The sequence below is a fragment of the Triturus cristatus genome, chromosome 12 (genome assembly GCF_964204655.1).
Source record: "Triturus cristatus chromosome 12, aTriCri1.1, whole genome shotgun sequence".
NCBI classification, from domain to species: domain Eukaryota; kingdom Metazoa; phylum Chordata; class Amphibia; order Caudata; family Salamandridae; genus Triturus; species Triturus cristatus.
The window spans coordinates 761,719,373-761,741,577 of record NC_140595.1 but is presented as its reverse complement, the minus strand read 5'-3'; the positions used below and the strand labels follow the sequence as shown (position 1 = coordinate 761,741,577).

The 22,205-nt window shown below is 48.0% G+C and overlaps 1 protein-coding gene across 1 annotated transcript in view; it reads right to left on the bottom strand.

Moving 5' to 3' along the window:
• Window positions 1–22,205, bottom strand: part of LOC146782745 (extracellular calcium-sensing receptor-like) — a 70,784-nt gene that overhangs the window by 30,414 nt on the left and 18,165 nt on the right. Inside the window, exons 3-5 of the mRNA XM_085637223.1 lie at window positions 16,589–17,413; window positions 13,485–13,709; window positions 11,147–11,155 (exon numbers count right to left, since the gene is read on the bottom strand). Of these exons, the coding sequence (XP_085493349.1) occupies window positions 11,147–11,155; window positions 13,485–13,709; window positions 16,589–17,413 (1,059 nt within the window). The remainder of the gene's footprint in view (window positions 1–11,146; window positions 11,156–13,484; window positions 13,710–16,588; window positions 17,414–22,205) is intronic.

Below are 22,205 nucleotides of genomic sequence, written 5' to 3'. Positions count from 1 at the left end.
CAATGTGTGGAATTACATCATCACTCGAGTGACACATCAGAACACACCTCCAAGTCACTTAGCATACAGTCAGTTGGACACACACATTGCAACACATGCCACACAAGGCTCAAAGCGTGCACACTCAGACCCAGGAACTCACCATTATGAGAAGAAGTTGCGTATGAGCTGACTCCGGATGTCCTCCTCCTCCTCCTCCTCCTCACTTGCCTCGTGACCAAGCCCTTCATCCTCCACGGGTGGATGTTCCTACTCATCCGGATCCAGGATGAGTGGCACAGCTTTCTCCACTACCATGTTGTGCAGCATGCAGCACACGATGAAGATTTTGCAGACCTTCACCGGTGCATATGGGAGGGATCCGCCTGTCTTGTGAAGGCACCGGAATCGGCTCTTCAGGAGGCCAAACGTCTTTTCAATCACTCGCCTGGTCTGCCCATGGGTGTTGTTGTAACGGTGATCTGCAGCAGTTCTGGGGTTGCGGAGAGGCGTCATCAGCCATGGCATGTTGGGATAGCGCGAGTCCCCTACATGGAAACATCATGTAAAGAAGTGGGTCAGGAGATGCAGTAAGATACAAAGATACCGCTAAATACAGGACAAGCAGAGTATACCCACCAACAAGACATGCTCGTTCGTTGTGCAGTCGCAGCATCATTTCTGGCACCCTGCTACGCCTCATGATGTAGGCATCGTGTGCTGACCCTGGAAAACGTGCACAGACATGGGAAATCAGCATGTTAGGTAGACACACCACAAGGGCATTAATGGAGTGATAATGTTTTCGGTTTCGATAGGCTACCTCCTGTGCCTGTGGTGGTACCAAAGCCACATGTGTCCCATCAATGGACCCAATTACATGGGGCATCCCTCCCAGGGCATAGAACTCACCCTTGACACCTGTCAACTGCTCACGAGTCGGGAAATGGATGAATTCATCCAGGTGCTCCAACATGGCTTCTAAAACATCATGCAGGACACGGCTGAACATGGTCTGGGACATGCCACCAACATCAGCAATGGTGAATTGAAACGTACCGGTGGCAAAAAAATGTAGGGCGGCCATCACCTTCATCTTGGGGGTCAGTGCAGTAGGATACCTGTGTAGCGGTTGGAGGTGTGGTTCCAGCCAGGCGGTCAAGTGCTCAATTAACTCTTGCGAGAAGCGGTAGCGTCTTATGCAGTCACGTTCCCTCATGGCACTCAAGTCTGGCATTGGTCGGGGGAGAGGCGGTGCAATGCAGAAATTTGGAAGGAATAACGAAGAGTGAGTACATTACAACACCAATGTCAAAAAAACTGAGCACATGTTCAACAGCCAATACACATCTGCAAAATACAGAGTCTGGTCTGTGCAATACATCCAGGACATGTATGCCAGCCAGATGAGACTCCTACGAAGAGCCAGCTACAACCGTTGATTGTCAAGTTCTACATTACATGCCCTCAAACAAGCTGTGGGCCAGTGTAAGTGAACAGCCAGAGACATCACAGGAGTGACATACATCCACATATCTGCATTTGAAAGATGTCATCTCATATAGACAGCTGGCGGCAAGCTAGATGCACAGGGCACATGTCATTAAAAATTAGCAGCTCACACACATTGCGATGAAGGGGTACACGTGAAAAAAGAAAACACAGACATGGAGACGATGCAGATATGTCCTCATGTCAAAAGAACATGTTCGAAGCATCCAGACACACGTAACGTGTGAATCCACATGTGGCATGGTGTGCATATATGTGTGCCATGGCCATCTACGCACAGACACATGTTGGATGCAGCAACAGCAGATGCAGTTGACGGAACACCAACAGCAAGCTCATAGGAACACATGACACACACGACATAGTTACATCGGGCCATGCTGGTAGTGAGATGTCAGGTGTTAGTGTCCCTGTCCCTGGCATCAGGGGACAGTTGCGGGTGTTGGTGACTGTGCCATACCAGTGATGCAGTGCTTGACACGTTTGTACTACATGCACACATGTGCAAAATGTGAAGGGGAAGTGTGCCACATAGTGCCCCATCACACATGGCATGTGTACACAGGTCATCACACATCTATTGTGCAAAAACAAGAGGAGACATGTGCCATATCACTGCCTGACACACATAGGCCCTGCACAAGAAGGACTGCACTGACAATGACCTGAAACCTCCATTCCTTTCCTGTGCACCTCCTATCACCAGTGGATGATGTGAAACGCACCGTGCACACGCTCTGAGGGCGTGTGTACGGTACGTATCACTATATTGGTGTTGGTGTAGGAGTACGCGTGTGTGTACGGACCGTACACACGTACGTGTACGACCAGTGTGTACACGTACGTGTACAACGTTAGTACACGGATGTGTACTACGGTAGTACACATACGGGTACACACTGGTCGTACACATATGTGTACACACTGGTCATACACATACGTGTACACACTGGTCGTACACGTAGGTGTACGACCAGTGTGTACACGTACGTGTATGACCAGTGTGTACACGTACGTGTACTGCGGTAGTACACGTACGTGTACACACTGGTGGTACGACCAGTGTGTACACGTACGTGTACTACTGTAGTACACGTCCATGTACTACTGTTGTACACGTACGTGTACACACTGGTCGTACGCGTACATGTACGACCAGTATGTACACGTACGTGTACGACCAGTGTGTGCACGTACGTGTACTACAGTATTACATGTGCATGTACACACTGGTCGTACACGTGCGTGTACACACTGGTGGTACACATACGTGTACGACCAGTGTGTACACGTACGTGTCAAACGCACTGTGCCACTGGTACCGTAGGGGTACGTGTGAAACGCACCGTACCTGTGTGTGGATTGTAAAATTACATAGGGGACACATGAGGGACAAGTATTATGGCCTAAATGAATGCTGGTTGTCATGGAGACCGAGTTTCCAGTTCAAATTTTTCCATCAGGTGGCTAGCAAAAGTCGGTTGGAAACAATATACAATGTTGCAAAGTGGTTGTTGACTTGACATGATGCTCAAATTTTGAACCATGCAAAGGCACTCACTGGTGTATGTTTAAAGGGATTGGAGGAAACGTAGGATGCAAATGAGTCTGACCAATCACTCTGTACTCCTGTAAATGAAACAGCCCAGCAAGGCAGATATAAGGCAGCCAGAACCCATGAGAGGGCACTTGCCTGCACAACACATCATTGGACACCACTGCTGCTGTCATTGCTTCCTCTATCACCATGTCCAGGTCTGTGGAGAGGGCCTAGCCATTCACCCAGGAGGAGAATGAGGCATTGCTGGACGTCATCCTCCCACAGTACCCCAGCCTGTATGGGAGACCAGGGGAGCAGGTGAGTGCTGACTCCACTAGCTTTGACTGTGCACCTTTTTTGTGACTGTCACTTCTGGCATTGTGTCCAGGTGTGACAGACATGCAATGTTGTTTAGAGTGGGTCCCGGGGGGGGGGGGGGAATGCCTTATGTCTCTCATGCAGAGCATGATGTAGTTCATGTCTGCACTCCTCACTTGCATTGTGCTTACTGTGACAATCACTGCATGATGCATGGCACATTCAGCCTGGCTAATCCTCTTGGGCATTTTTGTTCTATAGTCTTGATGTGATTCAGTGGTCCCCCCGGTATGACAGGCGACTGTACCCACATATGTGTGTGAGTTGAGTGGAGCCGTGGTGAGAGTGTCCAAATGATGTGTACGCCCCCTGGACATTGATGTGTGTGAATGTTCCTTGTCATGTGGGTGAGTGTCTATGTGGAGTGTTGCACCACAGCTGCATGGAGGAGGCAACTGCTCTACCCATCTGATGTGAGAAGGAAGCTGTGCTGTGTGTCTGACGTGCTGAGCTAGCCCCACACCTGTGACACCCCCCAGGCAAGTGGCACATGTGCAGAGTGAGGTTTGTATCCGCTGTTGCCAATGGCAGGTGATTGATCTGTGCCTGTGTGTGTCTGTGTACTCTGCTGAGGTTGCGTGAGTGGCCTGGGGCATGTGACTGCTTTGAGGTGCTGTCCATCAGCCTGGTGTTGCTTGTGATGCACAGTGTGAGCCATGATCAGGGTGTATGTCGCACCCTTCATGCCACCTGTGTACTTTCAATGCAATGTAGTGCATTGGGGCTTCCCCAGAGGCTAATGTCCCTATGACAAAGGTGCTATTAGTTGGCCGCATACTATGCCCTGTTCAAAAAATCAAAGATGTTCAAATGTGTGTCTCTGTGACATGGAGCAGGTGTAGTGATGTTGTCTCACTTTGTCATCCTCACAGGTAACCGCCTATGAGAAGGGGAGAATTTGGAAGCGGCCGTCAGGGCCGTGATGTCGGTGTAGGGTCGCAGTCGGCACCTACCCCAAGTGAGGAAACGCTGGCAGGACATCCGGTGCTGGACCAGGAGGATCGCCCGGGTCCTGTTGGGGGACTCACCTCCACGCCCCCACGGCGGGCGTCGACGACTGACCCACCAGATGAAGCGTGTCCTGGCGGTGGTCTTCCCCGACATGGATAGGCGGTTACAGGAGGGACAGCAGCAAGGAGGGGGTAGGTACATGTGTGTTTGTTGTGTGTCACCAGCTTTAGGAAGTGCTCAGTCGCATGGATACACTGCCAGGGTTTATATGTGCAGTGCATATCCTGTTGCCCCAAGTCAACCGGGCTGTTCTTCCTCCCTTCCCCTCCTTGACATTTGTTCCCTGGTCTGTGTGTAATCACTCTTGCACATGGTCATCTAGGCTGCCAGTTAATCCAAGTGCACAATGCTTGCTGCATCAGGTGTGGTCTGTGACATGTGTTGGTACTTTGCCTGTGCCCTGTCCTGTTCAGTAATTTGGGGGTCCATAATTGTTGGCACTGATGCTGAGTCTCAACATAGGAGTGTGAGGTTTAAAATGAACAGACTTGCAGCATGCATGACCGATGTTGTGGCCTCAGACATGATGTGCATGAGTGGGAGATATGCATAGTGCCGGGATGCTTGCTCCTGTTACAGTCAGATCCTTCTAGGACCATTGAGCAGTGTGCCCACTACAGTCCCCTGAGACACCTTTTCCTAGGAATCATGTGTGTCATCCAACACTGTGCCCATTCCTGGTGTGTTCAGCATAGGTTGGCCTCTGTGGCATAGTTCCCTGGCCTCATTTGTATTTACGTAAAGTGTGCTACATGTGTCCACTGTACAGAGTGACCCCATTTGGCTTGTGCATACTCACACTGGCCAGTGCCTGTGTGTCTATGTACAACTATCTGATGATGGTTGTTTGTCACTAATATGTTTGGTCAGCCTCACAAGGTGATGTTGAGTACATTTAGGAGTTCTTGATGCACATTTTAGTAAACCCAGATTAAGAGGTGTAAGTACTTGCTCTGTCTCAATCACATTGTCTCAGGTAGGGGGCGTTTGTGCGGGCAAGGCCTACATGTCCAAAACTTATGTCTCCTTGTCAGGTCTGACCTGTGTGTGATAATTATCTGGACAGACACTCAACATGCAGTGACCCAGTCATGTTGCACAGGGTTAAATGTTTGTGCTTTGCAGCATGTGTCAAAAGGTAAAAGACATGGTTCCTGCTCATCCATTTTTGGCAACGGTATGTGGTCCAGATGCTACGTATTTTGGTCTGTGTGTGCTGACATCTGTGTGGACAATATTGGTTCCCATGAGGGTGTCTCCTCAGTGCAGGTGCTCCTTATTCCAACACAATTGCAGGGCCATTAGCAAATGCATTGTCCTGTGTTTGGACATGTGTGCCACTCCACATGACAGGTAGTGGGTCAGATGTGTTGCCAAATGTGTCATCATGGTACGGATGGCCATGTGACAGGTGGCATGCTTCAAGTTGTTAGTCAAGAAGTCTTGTACGTTGGCACTCACTACACTTGTCAACATGTCTCAATAGTTGATATGCATGACTTTGATGTTTTGTGGTGAATGACAATAATGTGCCTGCATGACAGATGTCTCCCAAGGAAGTGCACAAGACACCACCTTTACACTTTTCTGGGACACGCTGGCATATTTAAAACCAAGGCACAGTTAGGAAACAATTTGTTTAGAGATTATACATATACATGTTCCCACAGTGTGGTTGCATTTGGGTAAGTCCTTGGTTGTTGCTGATACCAACTTACCAGTGTCAAGTCATCCAGACCACCGTGGTGCCATGTATATGTACTTACTGATACCCCATTTCTTCTTTACAGTGGCTGATTTGATTTAGGCTGCCAGCTCATTAAATGACTGTGTAAATGTAGTTTTGTGTGCACCTCCTTGTGTGACTTCTGTTATACAGCCACATGTGTGTTCCGATCAAAAAGTGGCACATTCACACATTCCAAACACGTCGATTGTGTAAAGTGTTGTGATTCCCAAGGGTTCACAATGTATTTCTTTTGGCTTTCCAAATTACTCACAGGTCTCTGAGTGTGGGGACACCTTCAGCATTGGCATCTGTTATTTGCCCTTGGGTGCACCAATACTGTTTCTTTCACAGTGAACAAGAGGTGGCATGCCTTCATAGTCTGGCTGTGCTCAACAATTCCCAGACACCATATCCTCTGTATAATTTGATATCGAGTTATTTGCTGTTGTGTCCTAATTTTCATTGTTTCCAAGTGGCATGATGGGTCAACAAACTGGGGAGTGCAGGGCTTACATATGTGCGGATTATCATCGATGTTGCTCATGATGCATTTCCTGATATGCACTGTGACCTATTTTGTTTGGACTCATGTGTCATATGTATACAGGTGTCTTATTATTTTCTGTCTCTTCACCTTGCCCACAGCATCATCGGGGGACACCGAGGGAGACACCTGCATGGACGTGGAGGAGGGATCCAGCACCGGTGCCACCAGTGCTGGCGAGGCTGGCGCAGCAAGTGGCACGGAGGGCAAGGGGAGTCAGGTGGAGGACCTGTCAAGTACCAACACCGAATATGACGCAGACGGGTCCGAGGCTGAACTCCCAGAGGGGGCGGAGGCTGCTCCAACAGCTGGCAGCAGCACTACATCTGTCACTACCCCCTCCATTCCCATCACCGCCCTCCCAGTTGCTCCGGTCCCTTCTGTCCGTGTAGGGCAATAACATGTCTCCTTCGTGCCAGGCACCGCACCCCCTGCCCCTGTCTCCCCTGCTGCCCTCACTGCCGAGTCTGTGGACATTCAGCGGCAGTTGCAGGTTGGCCAGACATCGCTGCTGAGTGTCCTCCATGGCCACACCAGACTGCTGACACAGATGGTGTCGTACATGGAGGGCATGTCATCAGCGATGTCTGACCAACGGATGTTGCTGAGGTCCATGGACTCGTCACTGACGGCAGCAGTGAGTCTCCTGCAGCGCTTCGTCCCCCCTACCCCTGCACCATCCACACTTCCCACTCCCATGCCTGTCCCAAGCACACCCAGACATTCCCAGGCACGCACCCCACCAGACACAGGCAGCATACCAACACGGAAGGGCAAGCGCACACCTCCTGTCACGCACACTCAGGGGGAAGAAGGCACACCCACTGGGTCTGGGGCACACAGGCAGACACGCAGCCACAGTCGGAGTCCTCATTCCTCACTCCCCAGTCCCTCCAATGTCGCTCCCCTCGGCTCCCCTGCCCCACAATCTGAGAAGGAGACCTACTTGGCTGTGCTGGGCCTCAGCCCCACTGGTTCACCAGCCCGCAAACAGGTAAGGCCCTCCACGGGTAGGGGAGTTGAGTCCCCCCCCCATCCACCACCTCCCCCAGTAGCACTTCAACCCATCCCTCCGACCCCCCCCTCCATGGGGCCTGTGGTTTCTTCGGCTGCAAGGGAGACGCTGGACGAGCTTGCGGAAGTGTGCAGCGCCCTGCTAACCACCACCTTTGGCATGCCCCACCCCCTGTGGTGGAGTCGTCCGTCCCTGCACCCATAACACCGACCCTTCCCCCTCCTGTCCCTGTGGTGCCTGGTCCTTCCCCACATGATGCCCCCCCCCCCCAGTCGATGAACATGAAGTTTCTAATGTGCAGGCAAGCTAGGGGAGACGCGTGGCCATGTGTTCCCCCCCCAGGTCTTCGCATCTGGACTGGCCTATGGCCTTTGTAAATAGTGTCCTTTTATATGTTTTAATATAATGCTGAATAAAGCATTTTGTTTTTCCTTTGAACACTATTGCTTTTCTGGTATTGATGTTGGTGCTGATGCTCCATGAGTTGGGGTGGTGATAATTTGTTAGGTGTCTGGGAAATGTTGTAGTCTGCTGCTCATGGGATGGACCCTGGTATCTGCGTGCCATCACAAGGTCTCTGCAAAGATTCTTTGGTCGTGTATGCTCTTTGTGTTTGGAGACATTGTCCCAAGGAGTGTTCCTTCCTCTGTGGCACCTGACATCTTCCCTGCAGGGAGTTGAACAATTCCTTGGTGGGTGACGGATCCCTTCAACTATGGCCATGCCTGCTGAGCAATGTCTCCGCCTGCATCGTCAGTGCCATCCTTGGTAGTCACTGTACTTGTGTATAGAGTATGTTGCCATGCCTTCATGTAGAAATTCTCCCTTTTAAGCACTATGCATGTGTGTACTCCCAGCCTAGCACACATATGTTACTTGTTCAGCAGGGTATTTGGGCACCTGACTCACAATTGTGGGAATTGTATCTGTGGGAACTCCACCCTATTCCTTCCATAGGAGGCAACAACTTGGTGGCTGTCCCAGCACCTGTACATTCCTATCAGTCCTGGAATGTGCGTGACAGTGTGTGTTCCCTTTGGCTCTCTTAGTTTAGTAGGCTTTAACATGACTATACAGTCTTGTGGCATGATCTCAGTGTGTGTATTGTGCTGCATCCGCCAGGGGTGGGTATGCATGTGTCATTTGTCATCACACACACATGTGGTGTGTCATGCAGTGGGGGAAGGACATCCATCCTCATGGGAGTGGGACACTGCTGTCAGTGATGTGTTGTTATGGCACTCTCAACATAGTCGCACATTGGGGATGCATTCATACACCCATGGAGTTGTTGTCATCTGAGGATGATGTACACACCCCATGTCTCTGTCCACTGCTGGGAGTGATAGGCACCCACCCCTCACATGTCTCTGTCCACTGCTGGGAGTCCTCTGCACCCACCCCTATGTCTCTGTCCACTGCTGGGAGTCCTCTGCACCCACCCCCATGTCTCTCTCCACTGCTGGGAGTGATAGGCACCCACCCCTCACATGTCTCTGTCCTCTGCTGGGAGTGATAGGCACCCACCCCCATGTCTCTGTCCACTGCTGGGAGTGATAGGCACCCACCCCTCACATGTCTCTGTCCACTGCTGGGAGAGATAGGCACCCACCCCCATGTCTCTGTCCACTGCTGGGAGTCCTCTGCACCCACCCCTCACATGTCTCTGTCCACTGCTGGGAGTGATAGGCACCCACCCCTCACATGTCTCTGTCCACTGCTGGGAGTGATAGGCACCCACCCCTCACATGTCTCTGTCCACTGATGTGAATCCTAGGCAGACACCCACCCACCCGCCTGCACCCTTGGTGCAGTACACTGCTCTCCTGGGCATACACCCCCCCAATATACTGGTTAGATGCTGCACCAGGCCCTATGACAACATTTGTGGCGTGTGTATGCCTTGTATCACTAATGTACTGGTGCCCTAGGGGTACGCGTGATGCGGTCCGTACCCACGCTCTCAGAGCGTGGGTACGGTCCGTACCCCTACATCACCACAACTATGGTGGTACGGACCGTACACACGCTCTGAGGGCGTGGGTACGGGCCATACCCCTACATCACCGCAACAATGGTGGTACGGCCCGTACCAACGCCCCCAGAGCGTGAGTACGGGCCGTACCACCATTGTTGGGGTGACGTAGGGGTACGCGTGGTACGACCCGTACCCACACTCTGAGGGCGTGTGTACGGGCCGTACCACCATTGTTGGGGTGACGTAGAGGTAAGGCCCGTACCCACGCTCTGAGGGCATGGGTACGGGCCGTACCACCATTGTTGGGGTGACGTAGGGGTACGGCCCGTACCCGTGCTCTGAGGGCGTGGGTACGGGCCGTACTACCATTGTTGTGGTGACGTAGGGGTACGGCCAGTACCCACGCTCTGAGGGCGTGGGTACAGGCCGTACCACCATTGTTGTGGTGACGTAGGGGTACGTCCCGTACCCACGCTCTGAGGACGTGGGTACGGGCCATACCACCATTGTTGGGGTGACGTAGGGGTACCCGTGGTACGACCCGTACCCACGCCCACAGAGCGTGGGTACGGGCCGTACCCCTACGTCACCACAACAATGGTGGTACGTCACACGTACCCCTACATCACCCCAACAATGGTGGTATGGCCCGTACCCACATTCTGAGGGCGTGGGTACGGGCCGTACCACCATTGTTGTGGTGACGGGACGCGTCCACGTCCACTTCCGTTGTGGCGGGACGCAGGGATTGGTGGACACGCCCCCTGAAGTGACCAGACCCTGGAGGCACTGTATGTACATGATATATGTGGTACAATTTGGGTAGGGGTTAAGTTTCATGCCCCTCGCCCCCCCCCCTTTGACCATGGGTGTTGTTCTGACCTTCTGCGGCATCTGCGTTGGTTTCTGTGCACCAGGTCGTAGGCTAGGAGAGCCAGGATTACAAGTAGGATGGGGTCCATGGCTGTCCGTCGCGTACAGGTGCTCCTTCTTCGCATCGTCCTCAATTTCCCGGGAGTTTTTGGCTGCCGTAAAAAATGAGCCGTGCGGAGTGACGTAGGCACGAATCGTACTTGCTGGCCCGTAAAACGCTGCCTGACTCCGTCCGGACGTTACGTACGCGATGTCCCAGATCGGAATTGTGGGTATTTTTTAGCCGCACGTAGTTTTGTACAAATCGTACGGAAATGGTATTTCTGTACAAATCGTACTTGCTGGTTTGTAAGGAGGATTTCCCGGGTACGAGTTGTATGGAGAATACGCTCCGTACAACCTTTCGTACCCGGGTTTTACAGGATCGGAATCGGCACCTTAGTGTGTCATCTGCATATGCTACTGGAGCAAGGCCAAAAGACTGAATTAGTTTTGTCGGGGGGTCACATAAACATTAAACAGCGTGGTTCTCATTGATGAGCCCTGAGGGGCCCCACATGGCAGAGTGAAGGGCTTACAAACCAAACATTTGTTCCCTGTGTGAAAGAAAGGAGCCACACGTCTGCGGGGCTGATCCTCCAATTCCAAATTCTGCTAAGCAATCTAACAAGAACTCATGATTGATGATGTCAAAGGATGCAGATAGATCCAACAGGATACATGCTGTCTTTCATCTGTTATCCAGGACCTTTATCAACTCCACAGTAGCCACAACCAAAGCAGACTCAGTGTAATGGTTTGGCCTGAAATCAAATTCCGCACAATCTAGGATTTCCATCTCCTTCACGAATATTAATGTTTTATTCAAGGATCTTAGCTGGGAAAGGTAGCCGAGAAACAGGGCGATATTTCTTTACCTCTTTTGGATCCAGTGACGGTTTCTTTAACAGTGGAAGAATGGAGGCCTTTTTCCACTCCATAGGAAAGAGTACAGACTCAAAAATGGAGTTGAATAGCAAAGTGAGGGAAGGCGGAATCATCCCAGCGAACTCATGAGTCAGTCTCGGGGGGCAGGGGGCAGAGGGGTCCCCAGATTTAGTTTGGCCAATGAGCAAAACTTTCCTCATTGAGAAGGAGAAACTTAACAAAGGTATTTTTACCAGGAACTGGCCTGTTAGAGTCCATGGGCCATACTAAGGATCTGCTTTTGATATTTAATTTATCATCGATTTCCCCCACCTTATTTTTGAAGAAATCCGCAAGTTGATCTCAGAACAGCTGGCAAGGGGCCCTTGTTCGGTTTGAGAACAGACTAAAAAGAATCTCAACTGTTTTAAAGAGTTCTCCTGTAGAATTCTTTGCTGAGCCATTTTTTTGTTCTGAGAAATAATTGGTTTTCTCACTCATAAGCAATGTTTTATATTCTGTGATGATTTCTTTATAATTAACATTTTCCTGGCTCCAGTAGTGTTTCCTCCACAGTTTTGCATGCCTTCTACATTTTTGTTCTAGTTCCTTAAGCTGGGAGAGAATCAGAGTACTGTTCTATTGCACTTTAGCTCTCATTTAAATCCACAGAAGAGATACCATCTATATTCCTAACACTCCACAACACCTTGTCGTTCCACCTGTATGGTCACCAGCAGCAATTGCCCTTGATTTCAGGGTTGGGTGACACGTGGGGAGTACAGTATGTGGTGGCGGGCATCAGTAGAGCAGTGCACACTGAAAGGAGGCTGAACTTTGAAGTATTGTTATTATTGTGTTTGCATGTTAATGTCTGCCAGCAGGAGGAGGGATGCAAGACTTGATGGGTAGAAGCTGTTAGGGTAGCCTTCTCTCAGTACCATAAATGATGGACTACTTAGAGTGTCATGCATAGTTATAACCTGCACACCTAATGAAAGCAATCTCTTCAATATAAACCTATATGTTGATGGTGCTACCTTGTAATCCTGACCAGCTCCAGTCAGGTAAGTGAAACAATGACAAATGCGAACAGAGACTGTCACATATGGACAAGGTGCACTTTTCAAAGGCCCTAATGGTGCTCTAAATCTAAATCACACTTTGCAAAGTATAAATACTACTCATGAATTAAACCGGGTCTTGTAACACTACGCGGGAAACTTGGGATTGGATAAAGAATAATAAATGTGAATTTGTTTGACTACTGAACACTCTATGTTTCCTCTTGTTCATGTAAAAATTCTTTTTTTTTTTATTTGACTAATCAGGTAATGTTTCATGTTGAAAGTTAGGTCTTTAAAACATTTTAGGTTGGACAGCTGTCAAATAGCTGGGTCTGTGAAGGCTTTACCTCTGCCAGCCCAGTGGTATACTCAGAGTTTTCAGTCTGTTTAGCAGTAGTTATTTTCCTGAAAATGCTTCTAGTGATAAGGTGTGAGCAGTTTCAGTGGAAAGGCATACAACTGGGTTGCCATCCATGTTAGGTGCTAGAAACATAAAAAGAAAATATGAATGTCCATACCAAGAATGGTAAAAATTGAGTTGGAAGAACTGCCTTTAGTAGGACAGGGCTTCCAATACCACTAATATTGGTGGTATTCTGGTGATCATGGTGTTTCTGACGGTGGATTCACCAGTGCTACCGCCTCTGGAAACAGTGATTCCCCACCTCTTAATTTGGTTGGGGAAACTAGAGTTCTGTGCATGAAGCCTCTGCTAATATGTGCCAGTAGTGCCAACACCCCCTGATAGACAGCATTGGTGTCCTTTGGCACAGGATCCATGATACTGAATAAAACAGATCACTTTTTAGATCCAGTTTATCCATAAAGTGCTTCTCAATTATTATGTGACATACACACCATAACAAGTTATGTGCATCAAATTTAAAAATGAAAAACAGACTTGTCTCACATCTCCCCAGTCCCTGCACTTGAGAAACATGCCTTTTCCTACCTCTCTGGTGCCAGTAGCCCACTGGACACCACTGGCATCGATGACCAGTGTTTTGCCAGGAGAGACACTGGAGTCGTAGTTGCCCACCTTTACATGCCTGATGGTGCCATCCGGACCCCCCTGCCAGTTTACAATGTCATATTGTGCTGGGGGGTTGCCGTATTTATCAAAGAAGTTCTCCGGGTCTTCTCTTCGTAAGTGCACCTTCTTGATGTACTGGAGGAGCTTAAGGAATGGAGAGGAAGAAATAACTTCAGGTAACCAGAACTTTATGATTCTCCACACAGGCTTGCCATATATTTGTTACAACATTACCAAATGGCGGCCCTCCTTTTGAAGAGTATTTAAATATGTACAGATTATTGAAACATACGAGACATGGAGTTTAAAACACGTGTGACATAGATGTGGTACATGTTTAATATGATTCCATGGGAGTCTTGGTCAAATGAAATGTTCGACTGCCTTGAGGTGGGCAAAGCCACTTGAGACTTTCAGCTTCCTATTAGGCCTGCAAAGCCCATGACCCGGAAGTTATGTGAAATATGATGACTAGGCATCCATGGAAATAGAAAATAAACGGCAAATACTTCCTGAGTGATAGCGGCTGCCTAAACAGGGCATCCGTTTACAATGATAGTATAATGAGCTTCACAACACAGACACAGCCTCAATTAATGTTCAAAAATTCACAGGGAAGGGAGGGACTTTTGATTGTTTTTGATATATCACAATATTTAGGTGAATAGCATTATCATAGGCATAAGCAGTTTGGCATATATTACTTTGTAGGCGTGGCTGTCAGGACAGTGGTAGGACTGTTAACTCGGATTAATTGGGCAGGTTTTCCCTAACGACCTTCTTTGTGTTAGTTATATTGCTCAAGTTATTTGAAAACCTTTCTTCTAGGATCATTAGTAGCAGTTTTCCCTCATACATAGTTATTACAGTGCTTGCACATTGTTTTTCTCCTTTTTTAATACTGTAGCGTCTCCTACTACACATGCAGTGTATACTGTTTCATGTGCTATTTTGTTGCAGAATGTCTCTTGCAGCTTCCTGAGACACCAATTCTGAACAATTTAAGATTGATTATGTAAGTTAATGTACTATTCTAACTTCAGTTGTGGTATATAAGGGCGGTAGCATTGACTTCGGGCTCTGTATACTTCCACCACAAGACCGCCGCTGGCACACCACCAACCTGGCGGTAAAGTCAAAATCTGGTGATCTGGATGCAGCTGGCTTGGCAGCATTCTCCCGACCACCGATGCTGCGGCCTGGCGATACGACCACCAAGGTCAAAATCAGGCCCTAACTTTTTTCTGTGTCGTCATCCAACTTAGTTAACATTTTAATAGAGATTTTGATAGTATAGCTGGGGAGTCAGGGTCTGCGACCTTTCTCTAATCAATCTATGTCCTAATTTCGAGGCATATCTAAAGATTACACTAGCATTTTCATTAAATTGTTGTTCTTTATCCATCTGATCAAATAAGATACTCAAATAGGAGCAAGTATCAACTTTCTGTATCTGGGAGGCTTTTATTGGAAAACAGTGTGATTTAAATGATCTTTTGCCATAGGACATTGTAAAAAAATTGCTCACATTAATTTTCAGACTTTGCCCCTCCATACAGTGCACAAAGAAGTCTGGGAGCTGTTGTAGACCTTTGGGGTTCTTGCCATGAGGATAGCATCGTCAACGTATAATAACACTGGAACTGAACAGCAACCAATCCTTGGCACACCAACTTTGGCTTGCAATAGTACTCCTTTAAGACCATTAATGTATAGGGTAAAATGGAAAGGAGCACAAAATCACAATTGGCTGACTTCTCTCTTTACCCTAAATGGTTTAGAGCATTTCTGCTTAGGGCCAAAAACACCTTGGCAGAGGGGTGTTGATACAAAAAACTAAGTAGGTGTACCATAGACTCATCCACCCCTAGTGATTCAGGATGATATGATTGAAACAGTCAAACACACTGCTAAGGTCTATAAAACCTACGGAGAAAGAGCCCTTTTAGTATATTTTCCTATGAATAATTCCAGGTTGAGACACTGCTCAACCGTGTCCATCCCTTTTGTAAAGATGTTTTGAAAGTCTGATAGAACTGAATTCTGTTCTCCCCACATTTCCAACTATTCTAAAGAGACTCTGTCAAGAAATTTGACAGAACAGTTAAGCGGGGTGATCGGAGAATAGTATTGTGGGTCAATTGAGTATCCTTCTTATATATGGAGACTAATATGGTTTCAAACCATGTCGAAGGTAATACCCCCAGCCCAATTGACTTTCAAGCATTTGTTAACAGAGGGGACCACAGGTTTTCTTTGTAAATGTTGACAGGTAACCCATCAGGGTGTGCAGACTTGGCCCCACCGCTCTTCTTCAGGGCAGAGTAAATGTTGGAAATATCAACAGTGACTGTATGATCGTCTTTGGTTTCTAAATCATTGATAGGGGTAAGAATCTTGTGATCCTGGTCAAACATAGTGCTAAAATTTGCAATCCAGACTGCTTCAGTCACTCCCAGAGTCAGCAAAGGGAATGGCGGATCAGGGAATCACTGAGGAGCAGGAAGTCATGTTTATAGTCAACACTTTCATGAACGACAAGCCTCTTAGGTAGCTCAAAGGCCTTTCCTAATGAACTAGCAATGGATAGCACTAGCACTCTCGTTTGCCAAAACGTATTCGCTGCTAGTACTGACTTTGCAGAGTTTGCAAACTTGGGGAGCAGCTAACATGCTGTACGGCCATCGTGGAAAGTTACTTTATATGCTTTTAAAATGGCAGCTACATGGCAGCAATCTTAGAGCCGTACAACATTTGTATTTTGCATTCCAGTTGGTATACAGTTCCAGTTGCCTGGCACATACATGCATTTCAAAAACATAACTTAAGGCATTACATTTTGACCTAAATTGCAACAGTACATCCAAATATAACACATTTTTGGTGGTGGGGCAATGTTTTGTGTAGTAGAAAAACAGCAAACAATTAAACTATAGTATTTGCACGATATACTCCAAGACATAGTCATTTGTTTTACTTTCACAAACTGAAATCTATAATATGTTAATTAACCTAATACAAACCTGCCATGGGTGGAAGTCTGACATATTTGTACATGTCTCTTGTAGGAAAGACCCTCCACTGTGTATGCATGGCCTCAGATCTTGTAAAGCTAATGCAGTGGCATAAACTGCACTGTAGACATTTTGGGTGATTCTAAAGTCCATCAGGAGACCAAAGGGAAGACTGTTGAGTTGTTCATCCCCAGTGCATGCCTTGGTTTCATTACCTTTGATCTTTATGGATATGTCATGGTGGAGCCATTGGCAGCCAAATAATTCTTCCCAGAATCTTCTAATAAAAATATCATCTGGGGCTCTTGAAGGGTGAAGTCCTGTAAAATATCTTTGGAAGGCTACTATTTCTCCTTTGTGGATTGCAAAACCAATGGTGCCAACAAGGATTTCTGAGTATTTCTCGATGGAAAGCAGAGATGATGTTGACCAGGCTTCACTTGCAATCCAGATTTTCCCAGTCACATTCTGCCTCACCATTTCATCCAGGAGAGGAGACAGATAGGCACTAGAAGAGAAAACGACAATAGCCCTGGCTGTTGAGTTTTTGATAACTTGAGTGATATGAAAGGCGTTTTTGGCAGCTTGGCTCGGGAGGACAGTCTCAGAGAAGGCCACACAAGCCCCTGCCTTGACTAGCTCTTGCTGTACCAGTTGGATTCCCCGTTGTCCATAATCATCATCCGCAGCCAGAATGCCCACCCATGTCCATCCAAAATGCATCACTAACTCGGCCAGTCCTCTGGATTGGAAGTCATCACTGGGGATTGTGCGGAAAAAGGATGGGAACTGGTTTCGATCACTCAAGAGGGAACTTGTTGAAAAGTAACTGATCTTTTTCAAAATAAAACACATACATGTTACCAAATGGCAGTTTCACATACAAATCTGAACCCAACAACATGCATTTCAGGAAACTCCTGAAAACAGAAGTTTTAACATTCCCTTTCTAGTGGACCTTCCACGTGACCTGGGGCTGTAAAACATCTGCTCTGGACAACTACTCGACCTGATTAGACGCACTGATTTTTCTCCAGGCTGGACAGTTTTTTCCTATCTTTTACACTCTTAGGTGGATGAATTGTCACGCAGTGTGCAATTCCAAATAAATACCTCCCTATCAGTCCTGATTCCTTATTATGCCTGTGCCCTTCCCTTGACTGCTACATCTTATCACTGTCAGAACCTGCCTTGCCTCCTGCTGCTCCTAACTTTTCTTTCTTACCCCCACCTTGCCAACGTGGGGCCTAAGTCCAGCTCCTCACTAGCATTCAATTATGAAAGATCTCATTCTCACCACACAGGAGTGTGGCTATCAGTGGAGCTGCAGGTGCAGTAACCCCGGGGCCCACAGGGTATGGAGTCCACTGAACCCTGATTATTGCTGTATTTTACTGCAACCAGTGGTCAGGGAGTCCATTTTCCTAGTTTTAACAAGGGCCCTTGGCACCCTTGCTCTGTCACTGCCAACACCAGACTTCTTTCTTATTCACTCTTTTTATCTTCTTTTTGCTCTCCTGCCACCTTGAGAGCTTGCAGGTGGAACCAAGCGCTGTAGAAGCAAGCAGCATAACATGTCTGATTGTATAGGTGTGGATGGATGTTTGGTGCTCGGTTAACATGGGTGCCTGTAGATCTGTGGTATATTAAAACGGGCAACGGCTGGCGTGCCTGGCAACCTGTGTGCAAGGGTCTCTGTAGTTCTCTAGTCAAGGGTGTCTGTAGTTCTCTAGGCAGGGGTGTTTGTCCTGTGGTCTATGCACGTGGGTATCATGGTAGTTTGCATAGGCAACTGTGCATCTGGTGGCATGTGTGCATGAGTGTCTGCTGGTATCGTGTGCTAGGAAGTTTGTGTGTGTCAGCGTGTGCATGGATGACTATGTATGCTGCTCTATCTGCAACTTGTGCGTGGAAGTTGTGTTGCAATGTTTGTTATTTTTTGAGGGTATTCAACCCTATGCAGAAGAGCCTTTCTATCTAGACCTCCTGCCTCCACCTTCCTTTCTGTCTTTGCCAAGGCATGGGTCTTCTGAGTGCACTTCCTGTCTATCTTTTTGCATGAAGAAGTTGTCTTTTCTGAAAAGATGACTAAGTGAGTGCAACGCTTACCATTGGCATGTGGTGAGGTAATTACTAACAACACAAACTCTAATTTCCATCCTTCTAAGACAGATACATTGAGTTCCCATAAATTGGATAATAGCCACGTATGTTACTTACAACATTCTGAAAATTCTGAATTGTGGTGTGAAGGGCTATGCGCAAATAGGTTATTTATTTTCACTAGTGTGGCCTTCCGAGTTGTTTGGAGATGTTCTTTTAGGTTTCAGGTTTTCCTACGTGTGTCATGTCTTTAAGACTCAGGGAGGGGGCCTATTATGGGGACGTGAGTCTGGCTAAGGTCTCTCTTTTCCTCAGACTTGTTTCTAAGCAGACTAAAAGCGTCTGAAGTGTGGGCAGTTAGATATAATGTCTGTGATATTCGGCCTACTCCTGCTACTGTTTGTGCTATGAATTGGATGCCCCTGTAGTGTCTCCTTGCACATCAAGAGGGGAGAGGAACACCTACTTGTAGTGTCGTAGGACAGTAAATCACGACACCGACACTTAATTATTCTTGATGGTCTTTATTTTCCTTCTTTCCTGTAACCTGCTCTTACTCTAACCAACTCTCCCCGCCTTCACTCCTCCTCTTCCCTCCTGGTTCTCCTCCCACCTCGTGTGCTGGTCCTAGCGCCCAGCCCGTTTCACAATATTACACCTTCCCCCTTCTTGAACAATTTGAAATACTTTAAGTGTGTCCATGCATGTCAGAGTGTACAATAATAGAAAACACCATAGTTACAGTTCTTCGATCAGGCGAACGGGTCTTCGATGAGTTCGCTGCGGCCGGAGGGATACCTCTTGAGCCGCCCATTCCCCTTCGACCAGAGACATGGTGGGTCGATGATCACTTGCTGACTCAGGTGCATCTCCTTGAACCACACTGCGGGGTGCAATTAACGCTTCTCTCACATGGGGCGTGCACTTCTGAAAATGCTTCACATTCCTGGTGATTCTCTTGTCCTCCGATACAGCTGTGATCATGGTCCCTTTTTGTTTCGTCACCACTAGGGGGCATGTATGATATTGACAGTCTGCTTTTCTCTGTTCTTGTCGCACCAATACCCAGTCTCCTTCCTGGATAGATGGCTGTGCAGCTTTTTTTTGTCTGTCTGCGTATTCCTTCATCTTCTCCTTTTTCAGTCTGTCTCTTGCTGCTAATTCTTCATGCTGAGAGTCTTGAGACATGCCACTGGCTGCCTCTTCCCAGACTGGTATTCTTGTGCGCACGGTGCGACCCAGCATTAGTGTTGCCGGGCACCTGCCTGTAGTAGTATGCTGTGTGGTTCGATATGCTCGCAATACCTCATTTAACGCCACTTGCACATCACATTTGGACAGTTCTGCTTGTTGAATGGTCTTCTTTAGAGTGGCATAAATCTTTCCACCATTCCATTGGCTTGTGGCCACAAGGGAGTCATCTTCCTGTGTCTGAAGTTTAGGTGATTGACAAAAGCAGCAAATTCTTGCCCATTGAATGGTGGTCCATTATCTGTTTTCACTACCTTCGGTATGCCCCATGCTGCGAAAACCTCATCCAGTACAGGTATAGTGGAGGCAGCTTTAGTTGATGCTGTGATATGCGCAATATGGAAACGTGAGTATTCGTCCATTATGACCAGGATATACTTGCCAGATTGTAACGGGCCAAAGAAGTCCGCGACATGATGCCACATACCATCCAGCAGTTCAGACATTTGGAGAGGCGCAGGGGGATCCTCTCACTAGCTGACACTGTGGGCAGTCCTTCAGTGTACGTTCAACCATCTGATCAAGCGTCGGGAACCAGACTCGCTCACGCAGCGCCCACTTCGAGGCAACAATAACTCTGTGCCCTTCATGCACTAGGTTGATAACTCCTTGGTGCAGCTGTTTCGGAATGATGATTCGTTTGTCCCTTAGTATAAGACCATCTGAGGTAATGGACAATTCATCCTTCACATGTCTGAAAGAGGACATCTCATGACTGTCAATGTGTTCACTCTTTCCTCATTCCTCCAGATGTCTCCAGCTATTTGTCTGAATGCGATGTTTTATATTTAGGAGTGTGGCATCTTCATTGGTAGCGTCAAGGATGGCCTCCAAAGGGATGGCGGGTGGTCTGGCTTGAGCCACCACAAAATGGATATATGCTTCAGCTACTGAGGGATTGGATGTGGACGTTGCCTTGGGATGTCTGAACATATAGTCAGCTGGATTTGCAGCTTTTCCCGGTTTGTAGATGATGGTGTAAGTATACTCTTGAAGGCGGATACCCCAGCGCTCTATTCTGGGCGGCATCTTTGCTCAGGGATTTCCAAAGATGGTTATCAGGGCCTGGTGGTCCATGATGAGTGTGAAGTTTTTTCCGTAGATAAAGATGTGAAAATGTTCGCAGTCCCAGACTACCGCCAGGCTTTCTTTTTCCGGCTGACAGTATGCTCTCTCTGTGTCCGTGAGACTCCTGCTGGCATATGTTACAATATACCGCTTATCACTCTCTCTGTCATATTGAGCTAACATAGCTTCAAGTCCTACAGGACTCGCAGCCACGGTGATTTCCGTTTTCCTTCTAGGATTGAAATATGCAAGGTTATTGGCAGATTCAACCGCAGCTTTGATTGCATGAAAGGCTTGATCACATCTCGTGGTCCATTGAAACGGGTGTCCTTGTTTGGTCAGCTTTCTCAGAGAGTAACTGATGGTGGCATAATCCTTGATGTAACGTGCACAGTAGCTTGCCATGCCTAAAAATGAAGCGGTACAAAAGGGGGTGGTGATGGACGGAGCATCAGAGCCAATCAAGCACTCACACCCAGTCAACAGATCTGGGTTTGATCCATCACCGTTCTTTAGCCCACTCTGCCACCCCAGTTCAGACATGACCATATGCAAATCAGTCTGACCCTGTGCCTCATGGGAACAGTTCAGCCCGAACTGCCAAGCCATGCCTTCCCTGGACCGGAAACAAGCTTCCTAGGACCGGTTTCTGGCATTTCAGCCGTCTTCAGCCAGGCTTGCTTGAATCCAGTGGCAATGTGAGCAAGGGACTCACGTCTGAGCATACCCTGCCAACTTATGGCGAACAAAGCGGTACAAAAGGGGGTGGTGATGGACGGAGCATCAGAGCCAATCAAGCACTCACACCCAGTCAACAGATCTGGGTTTGATCCATCACCGTTCTTTAGCCCACTCTGTCACCCCAGTTCAGACATGGCCATATGCAAATCAGTCTGACCCTGTGCCTCATGGGAACAGTCCAGCCCGAACTGCCAAGCCATGCCTTCCCTGGACCGGAAACAAGCTTCCTAGGACCGGTTTCTGGCATTCCAGCCGTCTTCAGCCAGGCTTGCTTGAATCCAGTGGCAAAGTGAGCAAGGGACTCACGTCTGAGCATACCCTGCCAACTTATGGCGAACAAAGCGGTACAAAAGGGGGTGGTGATGGACAGAGCATCAGAACCAATCAAACACTCACACCCAGTCAACAGATCTGGGTTTGATCCATCACCGTTCTTTAGCCCACTCTGCCACCCCAGTTCAGA